The sequence below is a fragment of the Apodemus sylvaticus genome, chromosome 17 (assembly GCF_947179515.1).
Source record: "Apodemus sylvaticus chromosome 17, mApoSyl1.1, whole genome shotgun sequence".
In the NCBI taxonomy this organism is placed as follows: domain Eukaryota; kingdom Metazoa; phylum Chordata; class Mammalia; order Rodentia; family Muridae; genus Apodemus; species Apodemus sylvaticus.
In genome coordinates this window covers 32,748,489-32,764,060 of record NC_067488.1, presented here as the reverse complement: position 1 = coordinate 32,764,060, position 15,572 = coordinate 32,748,489, and the positions used below count along the sequence as shown (strand labels likewise).

Below are 15,572 nucleotides of genomic sequence, written 5' to 3'. Positions count from 1 at the left end.
GCTCTCTGTTGCAGACAGCGTAATATACAGACTGAACAGGTTGTAAAGAAAATAGGTGTGTGTTGACTCATGGGTCAGGGTAAGGGGCTGCATCCATGAGGGCCTTTATCCTCTCACAGTTAATCCCACTATGGGAGACAGGGGAGTACCTGTGTTTCCTGCTCTTTGTCCCTCGTCCAAAGTACCAATGTTCAGCCAGTATGGCTCCTTCCTGATAACCCTATCTAATCCTCAGCACCTCCCAAAGGCCCTGAGCTCAATACCATTTCTGAGTTTCCAACCTTTTAAGACCTCATGATGAGGATTAAGTTTTCACTTAATGGACTGGGAATCGTGGGACATGCCTGTAATCTGAGCACTTAGGAGGCTTCGGCCGGAGGATCACTAGTTTCAAACAAACCCAAGCTCCGTAGGGAGGCATTGAAATATGAGCAATAACTCTGCGTTTCAGAGTCTGCAGGCCCTAGCACACAGGAAGTGAGGGTAGAGAAAGCAAGGACACTCCACTGAGTTTGAGTTTCTCCAGACCTAGAAGTTGGACTTGTAATTTTTGTTGCTTTGATATTTTTATTTGTTTCTTGTTGAGTCTTTGTGAATCGGGGCTGGCAGGCAGAGGTAGGGGCTTGAAGGGGCCAGGGTTGTAGTGGAAAGAAAGAAAGAAAAAAAATGAAAATGAGAATAGCCTCAAATTCTAGTCTTCCTTCCCTAGTGCCAGGACCTACACCACCATCCCTGGCTGTGTGGTATATTCTTGTTATCCTTTAAGATTTATTTAATTTTCTTTTATGTATATGAGTGTTTTACTTATATACATGTATATGTACTGCTTGTGTACCTGGGGTCTATAGAGACCAGAAGAGAACATTAGATCCCCTGGAACCAGAGTTCCATGTGAGCCACCGTGTGGGTTCTGAGACCCAAACCCAGGTCATCTGCAACAAGAACCATCTCTCCAGCACCTGTATTTTGTATCTTGGAATCCTTTGAGACCATTGTCTCTGCCCACACTTCATGAACATCAAAGGAGAACAGATTCACTCAAACATTAGCCCTTCCTCTTAAACCTGATTGATGCCTCTTGAGTATATGTTCCAACCCATAACCTGCAGTTCTGAGGATCTTTTCAGTAGGGAAACTTGTGATTTTGGAGAAAATCATGCCGTCAGACTTAGAAAGGTCCCCCCTGTGCATACGTTGTCACAGTCCCTGGGCATGTCATGTGGCCACCCATTTTGTCTACTCAGAACTGTGCTCACTGGGCCCTGTCATTGGTCCTTTGGGAATGAGGGGTGGGGTCTTGCTCGGTGCTTGTGCGGTGGTGAGTATCTGAGCATCTCTGTTAAGTGGTGCGCCCTTGCTGTCCTCCTAGCTTTCCCAGGCTAAATCTGGAAAGTTCAACCCTCACGTCCATGTAGAGTATGAGTGGAATCTCCGTCAGGATGAGATGGATGAGAGCGACGATGACCTGGATGACAAAGTGAGTGCACAGGCGCACCCTCCTGAGCGCCATACCCTCCAGACGCCACACCCTCCACAGCGCCACACCCTCCACAGCGCCACACCCTCCACAGCGCTGTACCCTCCAGTGCACCTGAGCCACACTCCACCTTCCGTGAGATGCATTGGTTTGGACTTTCTGCCCTGATGAAGCAGTCTCGTTTCTGTTGGGCACCATGTAATAGCGGAACAGTAGAACCTAGGGGAAAGACCCAGAGACAGTCATTTGAAGGAAGTGGCCTATGCAGTTGTGGAGCTGGCCAGCTACCAGGCTGCAAGTTCCAGAGCAGGTGACAGCAGAGTAGAGGCTGAAGGGGTCTGAAAGCCAAAGTCCTTGTTCCTTGGGGTCCCATGGTCACTTTTTCTTAAGGTCTTCAGCTGACAGGATGAGGCGTACTGACATTTTGGAGGGCAGCTCAGATACCAATAATTAAAGTTGTAATCAGCTTTAAAATGAAAACTGTATCTACACTGATTCTTAACTGCAACACCATAGCCTAGTCACGTTGTAAAACTAAACATGTAAAACAGTACATATAAATACCCATCATTGTCACTTGAGAGATTTACATGTGATCTAAGTTGACCTAAATAATTTTCCATCATCTCAGATTGTCTCTTTGGAAACTCACAGGGATGTGGTGACTTGGTATCTTTCCTGAAGCCTCCTAGCTAATAGAGACTGTCTCTAGGATTAGGCCCAAGTCTTGGTGACTCTTGTAGGTGGTATTTAACTACCTTTGAAAGTTCAGCCATATTTATCATCAGATGTATGCCAGGTGGGATATAAGAAACTCACAGACAGAGGTCCTATTGCTACTCTCCATTTCAAGAGGAGAGAAATGATAACTCAAATGGTAATGTGACTATCTAGTGAAAGTTTCAGGAATTCCTGAGACCTAGCTCCTCAGCCTTGGGAAGCCCCAACAGTCTCATTGAGTAAGCAACCAGAGATGGATTTCTGCAAATAGGTGGGTATTAGCCAGAGAAAAGTCGAGAGGAATAGAACAACCCACAGTGTAAGTGGGAAGCATCTTCATGGGGAATGGGAGGAGGAACCCTGCAGAGTTAGGAGTAGTGTTTCAGGTCCAACCTTTATCTTTACCAAGCAGTCAGGCCAGCAAATGTTTATTAGCAGGACTGAGTGTGTATAGAGTGAGATGGGGGAAGAGAAGAATCAGAGCTGTTGTGCTGCAGTGGGAGCAGTAAGCATCCTGCTAGGACTAGGTTAGAGGGTCCGTCTGAGATGTCCCTGCAATACACAGGATACAGGTGATGTGTAACTACCACAGGTGAGTTGGATGGTGCTCAAGCCACCACAATGTGTAAAACACCACGTGGGCAACTGGAAATGGTTTGCAGCCCAAGAATGTGGGTGGGAATTAAAGCTCCAAGCCATGAACATGTGGGTAGCACCAGGGGTGGAAGAAGGGTGCCGGTGGAAGGTTTGTACAGGGAAAGGGCTTCATGTAGCAAATCAGAGGTTAGCAGGGATGCCGTTCAAGTAAGGCAGACAGGTCCTTTGCAGGGAACTGTTTATTGAATAAAGACTAAGGTATATGTGACTTTACCTGTCACTTTTGAATGTCCCACTGATCCCTAACTATTGGGCATTGGTGGGACTTACAAATCAGGATGTAGGAAGTATAAAGTCTTCCTTTGCTATCACTGCTGTGAAGTTGTGTTGCTGGCCAATCACATCCCGCACCGAGAGCCCTAGGAGCCAGATGACATCGTGACCCACTCTGCAGGGGTCTTCTGGACACCTCAGGGACAGCCCTTGAGTCTCATATCATCTGTTCTTTCCTGTACCAGCCAAGCCCGATCAAAAAGGAGCGCTCACCCAGACCACAGAGCTTCTGCCACTCATCCAGCATCTCGCCACAGGACAAGCTGGCACTGCCAGGGTTCAGCACTCCACGGGACAAGCAGCGGCTCTCCTACGGAGCCTTCACCAACCAGATCTTCGCCTCGACGAGCACAGATTTGCCCACATCACCCACCAGTGAGGCTCCCCCTTTGCCGCCTAGGAATGCTGGGAAAGGTACGAGCTTGAGGAGCGCTTGTGGATTTGACCAAGTGGCTGCCAGTCTGCCAGTTACATGGCAGGATAGCAAACATACTGTTGGGGACAGCTCAAACCTGGGACTCTGTTGTTCCTCGGGCACCAGAGTGGAAAAGTGGTGTCTTGGGTATTGTAGGCGTGTGCCTTGCTTAACCTCCAGTGAATTACATGGGTTTTTATGTTCATCCTCCAGACAAGAAAACTAAGACTAAAAGGGTAGAGGGACTTTGCAGTTGACACTCCCTCTGACAGCCATGTGGTGCTAGCACCTGTGCTGTCTGTAGTAGGAGGAAGCTCTTGGTTCTCTGAAAGGCTACTTTCCTCTGTACTGAGATGCCTCTGTGTCAAATATGTGTCTGTCTGGACCTAAGAGGTGGGAGTTGGTAGAAAGCCTGTCTTTTAGACATGAGGCCCTGGGTTTGATCCCCAGCACTATGTAAAATCGCATGTCATGATTACACTATCACTATTCCTCCATATAAACCAAACTTCATGCTTCTCGGTTTAATTACTTACATTCTTTTAAGGACTTTGAAATTCATTTCCCTTTCCTTTTATCCCTTTGCATCAATTACTTGCCTCTCTAAAGTATGAAATGCCTGCCGTGCTGTTAGCCTCCTTCACAATCCTTCTGTCGTGCGGGGGCCTCCCTCTTTTTGCAGGAGTCCTACCCATGTGAATTGTCATTACTGACTAAGTACAAAAGCAACAGCACTACCTCAGCAGCACCCATAGTTGTTTTAATAGCCCTACTTAACTGGCTGGTGGAGGAAGCAGTGGAATGATCAGCAATTCATTATCATTATAGCAAGTTTGAGGACAGCCTGCACTGCATGAGACCCTGACTCCAGAGTGGGGCGGGGATGTCATCGTAGTGGATAGTATTTGTGAAGCACTTGCCTCAGGAGAGAGCGCACACCACACTCTTCCCATTCCAAAGCCTCCGAATGAGGTAGGTAATGCAGGCTCTCATCTACCTGGGATCCTAACCAGATCCTGGATGAACAAAACAAAAATCGCATGTCATGATTACACTATCACTATTCCTCCATATAAACCAAACTTCATGCTTCTCGTAGCATGTCCTGTACTCGTAGATGAGGTGAGGGTGGCAGAGGCTGTTGCTACTCCCTGGGTTGTCGGGTGCCTTCACCAGCCCATCCTCAGGCCAACAGAGATGGTTCCTGACCCATGACGACAGACCCTAGTCTTTGTCCTCTCTAGAGTATGTCCAGCTCTGGAGGTCAGTGTAGAGCGTCAAGCTAAGAACAGAAATTCTGGGGCTATAGCTGAGAGGTGCTGAGCACTGTCGCTGCCGGAGAATCCAAATGTGGGATTCTCCCAGTGTGCTCAGCCCAAGTCCACCCAGGTTCGCAGTGCTTCTTGGTGTACAATGGCAGGCCTATGTGAATCACACTGGTGCTATTTTCTGGCAAATGTGAGCTTTATTCAAAACTGTTTTTTCACAGCTTATTCTCCATTGAAATCATGTTATAAATAGGAGCTGTGTTCTTAGAGAGACCCCAAATGACCTTGAAGATCATAAAATAATAGGGAACGTTACAATAAGGTTTTAGCATGAGCAGTCTCATCTAAGACAAACGCTTATAGCAGTGGATATAGGCCAAGTGTTCCTTATCATTCTGCACAGTCTACTGGAACACACTTTTAAAGACAAGCCATTAACATATCAAGCTACAAATCTATACTGTTCGGACCCTGTGCTGTTTTCCCCTCTGCAAAGCCATGTTCCCCAGCAAGTCATGCTTCTGACAAGACGGCAGAAAGGAACCTCTAGACCTGATAAAGCAATGGAAGAGTGTGTCTGAAGGATTGATTTTTCTGTGCCCTGGTTATGTGGTAACCTGTCTTGACTGGCAGAGCCTGCACCTGTTCGGAGAGCCTTCACTGACAGCAGAAGCTGAAGACTAACACACACCACCCCCACCCCTCGTAGCCTCCCTGTGTAATTTTATCTCTCAGAGACATAAAAAAAAAAAACACAAAAAAAACCCCCATAGAGTACAGCATCTGGCTTGGTGCCAGGCATCACTCGCCTGCATTGAATAAATTCTAGCTCGCTCCTCACTGAGCACCCCGAAAACAAAGGCTACATTGATTCAGGGCTTCAGCTGCTGAAACAGGCTTAGGGGTTTGGCCATAGCAACCGTGGTTAACTAAGGATAGGCCACCTATCCTTCCCTTGTACAAGTCACGCCCATGCTTGAACATAGACTTGCTCTGCTGAGTTCCCCCTGGCAGCCTGTCGTGGGACATCAGATTCAGAGCGTCGGACTGGCTGCTGCTGACACAGGTGGGCAGTCTCTAATGACAGCTCCCAGGCACTGAACCATAGCTGTCCTTAGCCAGCTGGGCTCACTTGCCCTTACATGTAGGAAACGTGTAGGGTCAATATGATTTTTAGAGGCCACTGTTAAACATGTCAGCTGACACCCTGTGCCTCTAGAGGTCCTTGTGTTTTGCAGTCCCTGTATTTTTTTTTTTCAGTCTATCCTGCTAACTAGAAGAACTATCTACTTGAGAACAAAGCTGTCTGGGATCAGTCATGCTTTGGATTGTTACTTTCTCTCCACAGCAAGGAAAGCCCTGATCTTGCTTATAGCACAAGCTACCCTCACAGACACAAATTGAGGGACTTCCTAGGACATAACAGACACCTCTGACAAAGTCCTTCGCAAATAAGGAGACTGCACAAGGCAGCAGGAGAAAAACATTCCTCTGAGGCCAGCTCAGGAGGACTTCCAGATCCCTCCAATGGCCTCATCAGAATTCAGGGAAGTTTGATCTGAATTACCATCAGGCAGCACCTCCTGTACTTGCGTTCTTCTAGTAAATCAGAACACAGCATCTCAGGCCCACATTCGCCATCCTCCCAGCTCAGGCAGTCAGATACCTGGCTCCTCGGCAGAAAGGAGTCCAGAGAGAATCACTGAAAGGCACAAAGCTAAGCGTGTAGATCTGTCTCATGATCAGCAGCCCCTACCCAGTACTATTTAAACAGAAGTGCCTCAGGCTCACCAGGATTTACTTGTTTTTAATCTTTGCATTTGAGTGCTATCGCAGAACGTTGGTTTCTTTAAAGCTAAGAGGATGCTGAAGGACTAGCACTATCTGTATCCCATTATAAAGACAAAGACACTGAGCCCTAGTAAGGTTAAGGACTTTCCTACAGATCCCATGGTGCTGTAGCAGGCTCTGGCAAGTCACCTCAAGTCTTCCTTCCCTGGTGAGTGAGATCGGCTGTCTTTGTCCTACCTGCCTAAGGGAGTGGTCCTCAGGTACACTGAGACAGTGTATGGAGAGATGCTCCTGTTAAGTCTGCCAGGCTGTGGCTGCAGCTGCTTCTGGCACGGAGGGACATGGGGAACCACGTAGCTGCACAGCCCATCTCACAAGGCAGGTACTTGTAGGTACATAGCGTTTGCTTGCTTGGTTGACTAACGTAGCTGGTTTATAATACAATTAAAACTTAGAATCATGGCTGCCCGCCATTGTTCATCTTCGTGCTTTTTGCATGTCAGTGACAAAGATGTATACCCACCCCAGAGCCATTACTGCTCACAAGGTTGAGAACTGTAGCAAACACTCGGCATAGTACATAGCACTGTGTGATCCACCAGGGCTGGTTCTCTCTGCCTAGCTTTGGTACCTCTCTGCCACTGCCTCTTTTAAGGAGGCTTTAGGGAACAGTGGACCAGAGTGAAGTTGCCCACTGACTGGATTGGCATGTACCACATCGAGACCTGACACCTACCTGCTTCTTAGCTGAAAGAAACATTATAAAGAATAAGTCTGATCTCAAGGAGCAGAACTTGGTTTGAAGAACTAATTTTTAAGCTTTTAGAAGCAGAAACTAGTGTGCTAGAATCCAGAAATATTACTGCTCTAAATAGCATGTGAATACTTACCCTGCATCTCATGCATACTTGCTATGATGGAGACCTCCTACCTCATATAGACTCTAGCCTCGGTCTAGATGTCGGGATTCCTACTCCATAAGGGCCAATACAGCCCCGCTTCTCTCATCCTATATTTAGTTGATCCTGCTGAGTCATCAGAAGGATTTGGTGTTCGCCCTGCTGAATCACTGCTTTGAGCAGGTACAGTAAAGTGACAGGCAAATGAGACTGCACAGTTCCACTGAGTGTACTCATTTGGCAACTCTTTCAGGAGCAGGAATACAGGGGAGGGTGAAGAAGGCCTTCTGCACTCACAAAGAAAGCAAGCATGAAATGCACCTTCCGATCAGTAGGGGGCAATGCAGGGGGAGAGCTAAGTTTGCTGCTTTGAAGGACAGGTTCCCATTCCCTTCTGCCCTACTGAAAACTTCTCAAGGACAGGAGCTTTAGATCCATCCATTGTCTTAGCACAGTACAAGACGGGTTCATCTGTGTCAGGTTAATAAGTGAAAACATGCCCCAAAAATGCACAGCTAAAGTAAGGAGTGGGCACACATGGAACCAGACCACATATCATAGGGAAGTGGCAGTTCACTTGCTGAAGAGCGCTGCAGAAAATGCTTATAGCAGTTATACCCAATACAGCTGTGGAAGCATTTTATACACAGCATCTCATCCTCTGAGAGGTCTGTAGTCTAAGAGACAAGTGGAGATGGGGAGTTCCCCCCCCCCTCAGCTTCCTGCTGTGGCTGCATCAGGAAGGGCTTCTCTGGCTGAGTGCTGCCAGTCTGGGAAGTGCTCAGACATTGTTGGCTCCTGTTTCCTGAGGCTCGAAACTTCTGGGATAACCCTTTGAATGACTTGGTCTAACAGCTCATGAGCTTTGGCTTTAAATCTCATTAGATGTATACTTATATTTAGCTTTGCTTTATTTTGTTGTTATGGCCCTTATCCAGTTTCCCACCGTACTTTTTATTATTTTATTAATTGTTAAAGCTTCCTTATTTTAAGAAGAAATTGCAAATAAATAAAACACCACACACCAGAACTAACCAAATGCAAGATCTGTACAACTCAGTGACCTTGCAGTTAAAATAGGCATTCAGAATGGAAGCTGGCATGTACCAAATTCCTTTTTAAACACCTTCCATGAAGCCTCCTGGGCTGACCAAGAGCTTTGTCTTCAACAAGGGCCTTAACTAACACAGGCTCTATGGTCAAGTCACCTGGCCTCTGGGGTTTGAAAAAAAAAAAGAGGAAATCCTGATTTCTCTTGCATGAGGAGAAGTCAAAGTGTGTGCTTATGTAATTGTACGGAACCAGCCCTAACTCCTTTGAGTCCACTACTTTTATCAGTATCAGAAAGGGACTGAAGGGCAAATGAAAAGCTAAGGCTGTATAGAAATCAACAAACAGAAAAGCATGGCACCCTGGCACTCCTTCCTTCCTTACATGGTGCCTGGCTTTATCTACTGCTTGCTAAGGTGATTAACATATTATAAAAAAAGGCATGGGATCAGCTGCATTAAAAACAGCCACATAAATTTAAAAGATCTGTTGTAGGACATGTTATTATAGCAAATAATAATGGACTGTAGTCTTGAAAATTGCTAGGATAATAGATTTTGAGTATTCTTACCACAATAATATATGAGGTGAAAAATGTTAATTGGCTCATTGAATCATTCTATAATGTGTATGTGTATGTGTTTCAAAACAACATTGTGTGCTCAATGAACATGTACAACTTTGTTATTAAAACTGTAAAGGGGCCAGGTGTGGTGGCACACGCCTTTAATCCTAGCACTTGGGAGGCAAAGGCAGGTGGATTTCTGAGTTCGAGGCCAGCCTGGTCTACAGAGTGAGTTCCAGAACAGCCAGGGCTACACAGAGAAACCCTGTCTCGAACCCCCCCCCCCAAAAAAAAAACTGTAAAGGGAAAACCATTAGGAAATGATAGGACTTTTCTCCATATTGCTAGTTACTTAGGTATAACTTCAGTCATTAAGTCTGTGTAAGGCATGTTACAGATAAGCCTTTCAAAAAACTGTCAAGGCAATTTTTCAAGCCATTTTCTATGAACGTTGAGAGTTGTATTTTTTATTTGGTCTCCAGGTAGAAGACCTGGATTTTCACCTTTACTGAAACCCAAATGTGCAAAACACTCAAAAATCATCCTGCTGGCTTACACCATGAATTGTTTGCATGGATGTGCATTGAATGCACAGGCTATACCAGGTCCAGCACTGGGACATGGAAAAGCAATACCATCTCCCCTGTGCAAACATGCAGGCTGAGAAGGAAGAAGAGCAGCCACTGTGGTACAACCGGATATTCTCGTCCCTGGAAACCTTGTTGAAGTCTAGACATTAGCAGCAGTCACTCCAGGGAAGAGAGATGCATTAAAGAAAGATTCTGGATAAAGTTACACATGAATCCTCCTTAAAAATGGGGGCAGAACAAAAAGTATTGAAGTTCTCAAAAATTAATAAAAATCGTTCTTTAAGTAGGCAGGACGTGAAGCGAGATTCCCCCCTGTGTATGTGGGAGTTAGTAAGAACCAGCTGTTGTCAGGCCTGGGAGGTTGGGCTGAGTCAGACCAGGGTTCTCTGAACTCAGCCTCTTGCCAGATCTGGCTAACTTCTAAACTCTTGGATGTAGATTCAGCTTGCTTGGTAGAGACCTGGTGACTCTTACATGAGATCATCCCTGATGTCACACATATATAGTACACACATATATAGTACACACATATATAGTACATATATAGTATCTTGCTGAGATATACCTCTGTCAGCATTTTACTTCAGTATTTGGAGCCTCCTCATGTGACCTTCTGTAAGATGCGCTTCACCAGAGTATCCCTAGATTGGCGATAAAGATGTAATTACAAGAAAAACTCACTATTGTCTATTATCTGTTCTGCACGTTTGCATTTCCTCCTACTGGACAGTGCTGTCTTCCTCATAGGCCAAATGCTGAAAATGTTGCCCTGGATCTCAAGAACCAGCAGCACTGACTGCTGGGGCAAGTGTCTGCTGTTTCTAAACCTGCTTTGTCCAGATCCATGCTTCCTGTTCTGTGGGATCTGTCATGTCAAGCCCCTTTCCTTGGAAACATGATAGGACCATACTAAACCCATGTATCACAGGATTATATTGAAAGTCAAAAGGCATAATCAATTCAAACCCACTTGAAGAATGCCAGGCTCCGTGTAAGTGTCAGGCTGTAGTACAACCTCCTTATTGTGAAAATATCTAAAACATTATTACTAACTAATAGTGTGACCAGGTATTAGTTTAACGTAACCATAAAGCTGCTGTCTGTATCACGTCAGTAAAACAGAATCAGATCTATCATTGCCTTAATGGACATTACTACCTCATTGAGATGATCATTGTCTGCTGCCCTGTCAGGCTACCTTTGAGAATTAATGACATAGTCTTTATTAGTACTAACCATTAATAATTAAAACTATCTTAACTTTACCCAGGAAGAAAACCATCAGTAATTACGATTTTCTTTTAACACAGAGTATAAAAAGCTCGTTTGGAGCTTTTCTAGATCACTAAGTATCACCTGTCTAGGTTCAACGTTGTTTGTATGGGGTGTTCCTAGCTTCTCCCCTCCCTTGTTTCTATTGCTTTCCTTTTTTTGCCCCTTCCTCCATGTGTATAGAAGCATCCATTCGTGGTCGTGGTTAAAACAAGAGTCTACTCTAGAGAATACCCATCCAGTTGCCCAGCATGTCTGACACGCACCCTCACGTCAGGAATGGATATGGTACTCCTACAACTGATGCGGAAGCAGCTTCCTTAGCTGTGCTCAGACTCAAGTATAACAGATGGTTTGGGATTTCCAGAACAATTCAGAATTAGAACAAAAAGAGGTTTGGGAGTTGTTTTTCTAGGTCATCTTAGATCCTTCCAAAATTGATTGGCTGGTTGGGGTTTTTGTTTTGTTTTTATTTTTGTTTTATTCTATCTAAATACTTTTAGCTGTGGGCCACTGACTGCTGAGCTCCGGGCACCCCGCTGTGCCCCTCTTGAACTTGGTGGCAGTGGGCTGTGCCTTCCTAAGTAGATACAGTAACTTCCATTGAGTTACTGATTGAAAATGTGTGTGCTTTCTTTATACCACTGCATGTGAGGGAGGGACTAGATCCCTGGACTTTCTGTGTTAGCTACAACTATTTGGTTTTCTCTCTGCTTTGGTTCTTAAATGAGCGTTCGTTCATCACATTTCTGACTGACCATGTCATTCTTGAAGTCCATGATTCCCTGCCTTGGCCTCCTAAGAGGCTGGGATTTCAGACTTATACTGCCATGCCTGGCTTGGCTGGTGTTTTGTTCCTTAAAAATACTCATGTTTTTCCTGTGTTGTAATTTTTTAACCAAGTTCCTCCTCCCCTCCCCCCATCTACTTATCACTTGATTCTTACTGTGTTCTTTCTCTGTTTTAGTTCCCTGAGAACGTCATCCAATGTGTTTTAATCATATTCAATTTTCTCTGACTTCTCCCAGATCCGTCTGCCCTTCCATAACCATCCCACTTTGTGTCCTTTCTCCTCTTCCCCAGCAAGTATAATTTGTACATTTATTCTTGGATGTATGGCTTCCACTAGATGGTGGTCACAATCTACCAGAGAACACACCCTTAAAGAAAAATGACTCTCAGTCCCAGCCGCTATCACCTCTCAACAGCTCTTTAGCTAGGGGGCAGACTTCTCCTCTTCAGGTTGTAATCTTATCTGGCTGGAGCTTGCACAGGTCTTAGGAGTGCTACCTCAACTGTGCAGAAAGCAGTTTCCTTGTGCTCATCCACTGCCTCTGGTCCTTAACACTTATTCAGCCCCCTCTCCCACAGTGACAGCTGAGCCTTCTTCCAACAGTTTTGAAATCCATTTGTGAGTTGGTGGGCTGGCGGACTCCCATGCTATACCACATTTTGATGAGTAATTACATACTGACTGTCATGTGTCTGTGAGACTGGGATTAACCCTCCTGCCCCCCGTTCAATTTCCTTTCTAGGTCCAACTGGCCCACCTTCAACACTCCCTCTAGGCACCCAGACCTCTAGTGGCAGCTCCACCCTATCCAAGAAGAGGCCTCCTCCCCCACCACCAGGACACAAGAGAACCCTGTCTGACCCTCCCAGCCCACTACCTCATGGGCCCCCAAACAAAGGCGCAATTCCTTGGGGTAAGTTTTCCTAAAGTCAGGGTCAAAGCTGCTCAGAACCCGATAGCTGGGGGGACTCTGCTGGGCACTGGACAGTTTGCACGTTAGGAAAGCCATCCAAACTACACACACATTGGCTGTGGACATAAACATGTATGAATATGATTGTACCTACCTTCTAAGGCCAGAAAACATTCTGAAAACATTCTGGGGCCACTCAGAGATATAGTAGTAAATAAAGTGCTCTCTAGTATCATCAGGGAGCTGGTTGTAGAACACACCACACACAAGACACCAGAATCTGCAGGTGCCCCCATCCCTCACACAGTGGCATAGACATTTGAGTAACCTGAGCACAAATACTTTTAAGTTCTCTCTAGACAGCATACCTAATACAGTGTAAATATGTTTTTTTTAAAACAATGGGTCCATGTTTGGTTCATATATTTTCCCAAATATCTTTTATCTACAAGATATGGAGGGCAAAATATAGTAATAGGAACTGAGCATATCCTAAATCTCAGCTGAGAATAGCAACCATTTTAGGTTGGAATTATAATTTTCCCATAACTCAGAAAAGCAAAATAATGGGCTACGCATAGGGGTGGGTTTCCTTGCTGCCTAGAGTGCTTGTCTAACATGCACAAGTCCCCCTGGGTTCAAGCCCTGGACCAGAAAAAGAAGAAAATAAAAACAAAACAGTCCACTCCTTCAGGATAACCAGAGCAGTTTCCTCATAAAACAGAAATCCTAGACCTTCCTCTTCACCCCATTAGTGACTTCCTGCTGAGGTTCAGATAAGCGCAGGCTCTCTCTACCAAAGCAGGGGTAGCTCTGCCCTTCCCCCCCAAGCCTCCCCATGCACCCCCCAAGGCCCCCACACTCCCTGGCATGCTGTCCTCTCCCTGCAAGGCCAACCTCACTTGTTTGCCTCCCTGGCTCTTCTCTGTTGTTCCAGAACACTGTCAGAATTGAGTTCTTTGCATGTTTTGTCTACCCTGCTAGAATGAGAATACCATGAGAAGAAGCGTCCTTGTCTGTTGTGTTCTCAGCTGGCGGAATCCTGCCTGGCCCAAACTGGATATTCAGAAATCTCTTGAAATGAGTAACCTTACCAGGAGTCAGTTAGTTGAATCACCTGAACAACACTGGCTGCAGTACTTATCTTGTCTACCACAAAGTCAAAACAAAACACTGCTAACAGCAGCAACAACAGTGAGAGCCCATACCTTGTGACTTTGTATCTTGCCTGTTGCCATGGAAGTAGTATATGGGTCACCATCATCCAGTAGCCCAGCAAGGACCTGGCCCACACAGGTGATGTCTGCCAAATGATGGTACTAGTCATCTTTTCCCTGCCGGTGAATTCCATTGTGACTTTTTTCCTGCCTTTTTTTTAATTGGCTTTAGCATGTAATAGGTAGTAGTTCAGCTTCATAGTCTTAAAGGATTCCTCAAAGCCTATCTGGATTGGTCTGTGTTTGTTTGTTTGTTTGTTTGTTTGTTTAAGTTTTAAGTAAAAGCCAGAATATCCACTTTAAACTGTCCCACACAGTTTTGTCTCAAATGCCTCAGGAGGTGTACGTACACAGCACAGATGTGCTCACAAATGCGTATTTCTGTTCTTGCCACTCATGCTTTGGCTCAGCAGGCCTGCCCAGGACGCCTACAGAGTCTGTGTGTGTTGCTTGAGCTTTCTCAAGTCTGTGTGCCCATGGAGCCCTGGTGCGGTGAGGACCTCAGATACACAGAGCACAATTCCTTTAGTAATCAAGTGCATATGTTCACCCAACTTTATGGAAATGCTAGAAAATGGAGTCTGAAACTGCATACGGTCCACATAGGACACATTTGAGATGGGTCTGCATGAATCAGAAGTAATCAAGGCAAAACAATTTAAGACATGCAGATTAATACTGGTGGCTCTTGGAGATTGTTTTTCAAGACTTTCAAGAGTCTGAAGATCTGCCCAAGCAAACATACTTTGCCTAGATAACATTCCCCAGAAGCTGCAGGCTTCCTCTGTGGACTTCATCCCACAGGTATTCATTCATCCTGGGTTCACTGAGTTTTGATCCTTTGCTTGCTTCCTGTTGCTTTACTGTGCTCCTTCTAGAAACAGAGACAACCCTCCAATCATTGTGCTCAATTTCTGTTTTCTGGCTCAAATGTTATCTAACACCTGGCTTTTCATTTTCTCTTTAATAGTGGTAGAGTTCAGGCCTCTTCCTAAAGAAACTCAATTGTTATCACTTATAAAAGTTATTGCCTGCCTACGGTAAGGTGGGAGCATTGGAGCCTTTCACAGATGGGGCCTCAGCCGGCCCTACGTGACAAAAATCAAAGTTTATCCTCAGCAAACGTGGCATTACTCCAAATGGCAGGACTGTGGTGAGAATTCAGGCAACTGGAGTGTTGATTCAAGGCTTGTTTGTGGTTGGTAGGTGTGCACATGTGGATAGATATGTGTGCGGACATGTGTTAGTCACATTGGCCTACTGCAGGCACACAACTGGACTCAACGATTGTCAGGGGAAATTTGCTTAGCTCCTGACAGGTATACTCTGCTGAGTGATTGAGGCTTAGTGTGACCCCACCCTCTGTCTGCTGTTATGCTGCAGGCAAAGGCAGGGTTAGACTGTTTAGTCAGACGCCAGATACAGAGGTCAGCCTCTGGAAAGTGTCTCCCTGGTGCCTCCGCTTCCCTAGCTTTCTTCTAGATCTCCCTTCTCCCCTCAGCCCTTGGAGTCAGGGTTCCAGGGGTAGACACAGCTAAGGACATTCTGAGTAGTCATCTCTCACTTGTGTGCTTTCCCAGGTGCTGCAAGGTCGGGTCCCAGTCCACTCTCCCTCCTCCCCTCCCTCCACTTCCACTGTCTGCTGGGCCTTGGTCATAACAAGCTCTCACAA

The 15,572-nt window shown here is 45.6% G+C and overlaps 1 protein-coding gene across 5 annotated transcripts in view; it reads left to right on the top strand.

The window, feature by feature from the left end:
• Asap1 (ArfGAP with SH3 domain, ankyrin repeat and PH domain 1) overlaps positions 1 to 15,572 on the top strand; it is a 295,049-nt gene that overhangs the window by 258,297 nt on the left and 21,180 nt on the right. For 3 of the 5 annotated variants that reach the window (XM_052161436.1, XM_052161437.1, XM_052161440.1), the window contains 3 exons: positions 1,370 to 1,477; positions 3,313 to 3,541; positions 12,513 to 12,683. In XM_052161436.1, coding sequence (XP_052017396.1) covers positions 1,370 to 1,477; positions 3,313 to 3,541; positions 12,513 to 12,683 — 508 coding nt within the window. The remainder of the gene's footprint in view (positions 1 to 1,369; positions 1,478 to 3,312; positions 3,542 to 12,512; positions 12,684 to 15,572) is intronic. The other 2 variants (XM_052161438.1, XM_052161439.1) reach the window with 1 other exon arrangement.